The sequence below is a fragment of the Trypanosoma cruzi genome, genomic scaffold (assembly GCF_000209065.1).
Source record: "Trypanosoma cruzi strain CL Brener 1047053517123 genomic scaffold, whole genome shotgun sequence".
In the NCBI taxonomy this organism is placed as follows: Eukaryota; Euglenozoa; class Kinetoplastea; order Trypanosomatida; family Trypanosomatidae; genus Trypanosoma; species Trypanosoma cruzi.
In genome coordinates this window covers 399,500-402,990 of record NW_001849559.1, presented here as the reverse complement: position 1 = coordinate 402,990, position 3,491 = coordinate 399,500, and the positions used below count along the sequence as shown (strand labels likewise).

Genomic DNA, 3,491 nt, shown 5'->3' with positions numbered 1-3,491 from the left:
AAATAATGGTGCATATTACCCTGTACAACAATAACGGAGGGTCGCCAGATGTGGATACGATGATATTGCGTATCCAAATGGCCTTCATATCCCTCTACATACTCCAAGAGGTCCGTCCCTGGTTTGGGGTTTTTACCCACTTCACCGGATAAGAGAAGTATACGTGGTGTCTTCACATATGTTTTCATTCGTTTAAAAGCAACATTTTGTATGAATGCCACTCCAGTGATAATTTCCGTTTCAACAAACTGCCCATCGGCTATACAAATAACATCTAAATGTTGCTCAGTGCGCTCATGTAGGACTATAGGCAATTGCGACACTATCCGCCACGATATATCACACAACCCGGCGATCCACATTGTGCGATCCATCCCTGTAGTCTCCACCCCTAAAGACGATAACACCTCTTCCTTCATAAAAAGCCTTGAGACACGCTTAATTAAATGATACGAACTTTGTGATTCAAGACGCCGAAGGTTCCTTTTTAAGATGGATTTGGAAAATACATTTGCGAACTGTGCTTGCCATGACCGAGCATCGGCAATTCGGAAGGTCGCCTTGGGGTGAGGCGTGTATGTGCGGGTGGAAAGGTCACTCTGCGACTTTTCCGGAGACTCATGTATTCGTAATTTGCGTGCCTCCGTAAGAAATTTATTCATCCGATCCGTCATGCTGTTTCGGCTGTAAACTGGCGTATCTGTCAACCCGTAGGATATCTCTTGCTCTTTAGGATCTTCAGGATGCGTCGGCAGACGTGGCTGGGAAGGCCGATACGCAGAAAGACTCGGGACTCCGCTTCTGAAGGGCGTGGCACAACCCTCATCGAAGGAGAAAGAGGAAATTACTCCCACTCCTTCTCCCACTGAAGGGGGCAATTCAACCCTTTGTGTGGTACCCAGTGAGACCACTTCCACCGTAGTGGCGGTGCCGGGGCCCACCGCCGCCTCCCGCCCATGCTTCACGACCGTTTTACTTGCTGTCGGCTTATCTGAAATCCCTTTTCGTAGCAGAGGAACCCTCCGCCAACTTCTTTGTCTCCCTATGCCACGCTCCTGAAGAATGCGGTCGCACACATGGCAGACCTTTAGAAGGGGGTCTCGCTGAAGCCCGACAATGGACGAGACGACATCTGTAAAGATTTCCCCGATAAACGTGGCCGACGATGAAATGAGGCACTCACTACAAAACACCTGGCCACAGTTGCGGCAATGGTGGCGGCGCCGAACGAAGTTAAAGCGGGCATCACAGCCACGACAGCGCACGGCATAGCGATCGTTTACCCACAGTGCCCGCTTCAAACTCATTTCTCCGCTCTGACTACTCCACTTACGCTCTTCTTGTTTCTGTTGCATTTTCTTTTTCTTTTTTTTTTTTTTTTTCTTTTCTCTTCACTCACTTATTTTTTCTAAAAGGGGATATATATATATATATATATATATAACGGATTAAGTGAGGCCACCACACACTATCGCCCTTCTTCTCCCTGGTGCAATGGCCTCAAGCGATGTTTTTTAGAAGAACAACAACAACAAAAGGAACCAAAAAAAAAAAAAAAAAAATATCGTTGTCAAGTCACTCCACTGAAGTAAACAAAGTCCGAGACCATCGGACCGAATGAATTCATACACGCAAACACGAACACACAAAAAAGTTGAGAGGCAACAAAATAGCCCCCCCCCCCAAAAAAAAAAAAAAAAAAAAAAAGGTGTCTAACTCGCAAAGTAGAAAAGAAAAAGAAAAACGTCCTTCCGCACCCCACGCACATAAATAGAAATCCAGGGAGAGAAAGAACATGAACACGTCTCTCTCACCAACAAACATAACAGGCACAAAAGGGAGTGCACACCAAAAATAACCAAAGTGTGAGGGTCAAATGGCGATGTGGAAAGCCGTACATATTTGTGTGGAGAGAGGTAAAGGAATCATCTGCTAATTGCCTGAAGGACCAATTTAAAAAACAACGGCCGTAATGAATAAAAGCGTTCGAAAGCACAGCGTGTATACTTTTATGTACATGTATATACACATACACAAATACAAATACACACACACACACACACAAATATTATATAGATGCATATAGAGGGATAGAGAAAAAACCCCGGCTCCTTTAAGTTCCATAGCACGAAATAAGAAGAGAAAAGGAACTGAATAGAAGGTAACATCATAAATAAACAAATAGATTAAAAGAAAAAACAAAACAAACGGAAACCTTCTTCTTTCTACCTTTTCTCTTTATGGGCTTTTTTCAACCCATCATTCATGCTGCAACGACAAATATTGTGTTCTTTACAATAAAACCAAAAACAACAAGATTTTCTTCTTTTTTCTTCTTACCTTCACAATAAAAATATTGATTTTCCCTTTACTAACGTTTTCACGCAATTAGACACACAGACACACAGACACACACAAATATATGCGCATATGACAATAATATTTTAATTTCTTCTTTCCATTGCTTTTATGAGGTTAACTCAGTGCTTGAGCGACAAGTTCATTTTCTTCCTCCACATGAACAGAACCATAACCTGTGGACGGAGATGCCGCAGTCGGTCGTCCAATGTACTTGAAAAACGTGCCAGGCTTTTCGATGCCAAGATGACGCATGAGTTTTTGGAAGCGTGGACGCACGTATGCCCATGGACCCATATTTTTGGGTTCTTCTTGCAGCCATGTAAATTCAACGTCTGAATTGCGACTGTGGTACTTCTCCAAGACGTCGGCGACTTGTTCCCAAGGGAAGGGTGATAATTGTTCCAGCTTCACCAGCACCACATCATCATGCGCGCCATGATTCGATGCCCGGAGCTTCTGGCGATGATCATTCACAATGCTTTCAATCTGACCGGAGCAAAAGAGAACTTTCCGTGGGACGACGGCTTCATTCTCCGCGGTGTCAATAACAGGCAAAAACGATGTGCCCTTTGCCATTTCCGCAAGAGAAGACACATTTGGGGGACGAAGCCGAGCCTTGGAGAAGAAAAATACAAGGGGCTTTACATCTTGCCGCACTACCTGGCGGCGGAGCATATGAAAGTAGTTGGCAGGAGTGCTGGGGTAGCAGACCTGCCAATTGTACTTTTGAATGCGTGCCTCCAGCATGCGTGCAGCAGACTCCTGACGGAAGTTACCAGGGACCACGTCGGTATCACTGCATAATTGCAGGTAACGCTCAATTCGGGCAGAACTGTGCTCAGGCCCAGCCCCAGAGTAACCATGTGGAAGTGACAAAATGAGACTGGATTTCAACTGCCACTTTTCTTCACCACTGGAAAGGAACTGATCAATAACAACTTGCGCACCATTGGCAAAATCGCCAAACTGGGCCTCCCACATGCATAAATTTGATGGATCTTCAATGTTATATCCAAGATCAAATCCACAGACTCCAAACTCTGAAAGGCTGCTGTTACAAATCGTGACTAGCGGTTGCTTGTTCGACAGCGTGGCCACAGGCATATACTTGGCGTTAGTCTCTTGGTCCG

General features: G+C 44.9%; 2 protein-coding genes across 2 annotated transcripts, besides 6 other annotated features; both read right to left on the bottom strand.

Annotated features, from left to right (window-relative positions):
* On the bottom strand, positions 1 to 1,355 carry Tc00.1047053503793.20 (phosphatidylinositol (3,5) kinase, putative; the record flags this gene model as incomplete). Its single annotated transcript, XM_797919.1, has 1 exon — positions 1 to 1,355. A coding segment is annotated over one exon (1,355 nt), but the record flags the coding sequence as incomplete, so codon positions are not given.
* Positions 1 to 3,491: a sequence feature (heterozygous, Esmeraldo-like haplotype).
* Positions 1,355 to 1,392: a microsatellite.
* Positions 1,419 to 1,443: a microsatellite.
* Positions 1,517 to 1,562: a sequence feature (T-rich).
* Positions 1,685 to 1,707: a microsatellite.
* Positions 2,026 to 2,064: a microsatellite.
* Tc00.1047053503793.10 (2-oxoglutarate dehydrogenase subunit, putative) lies at positions 2,476 to 3,491 on the bottom strand (the record flags this gene model as incomplete). The annotated part of the gene is made up of 1 exon (XM_797918.1): positions 2,476 to 3,491. A coding segment is annotated over one exon (1,016 nt), but the record flags the coding sequence as incomplete, so codon positions are not given.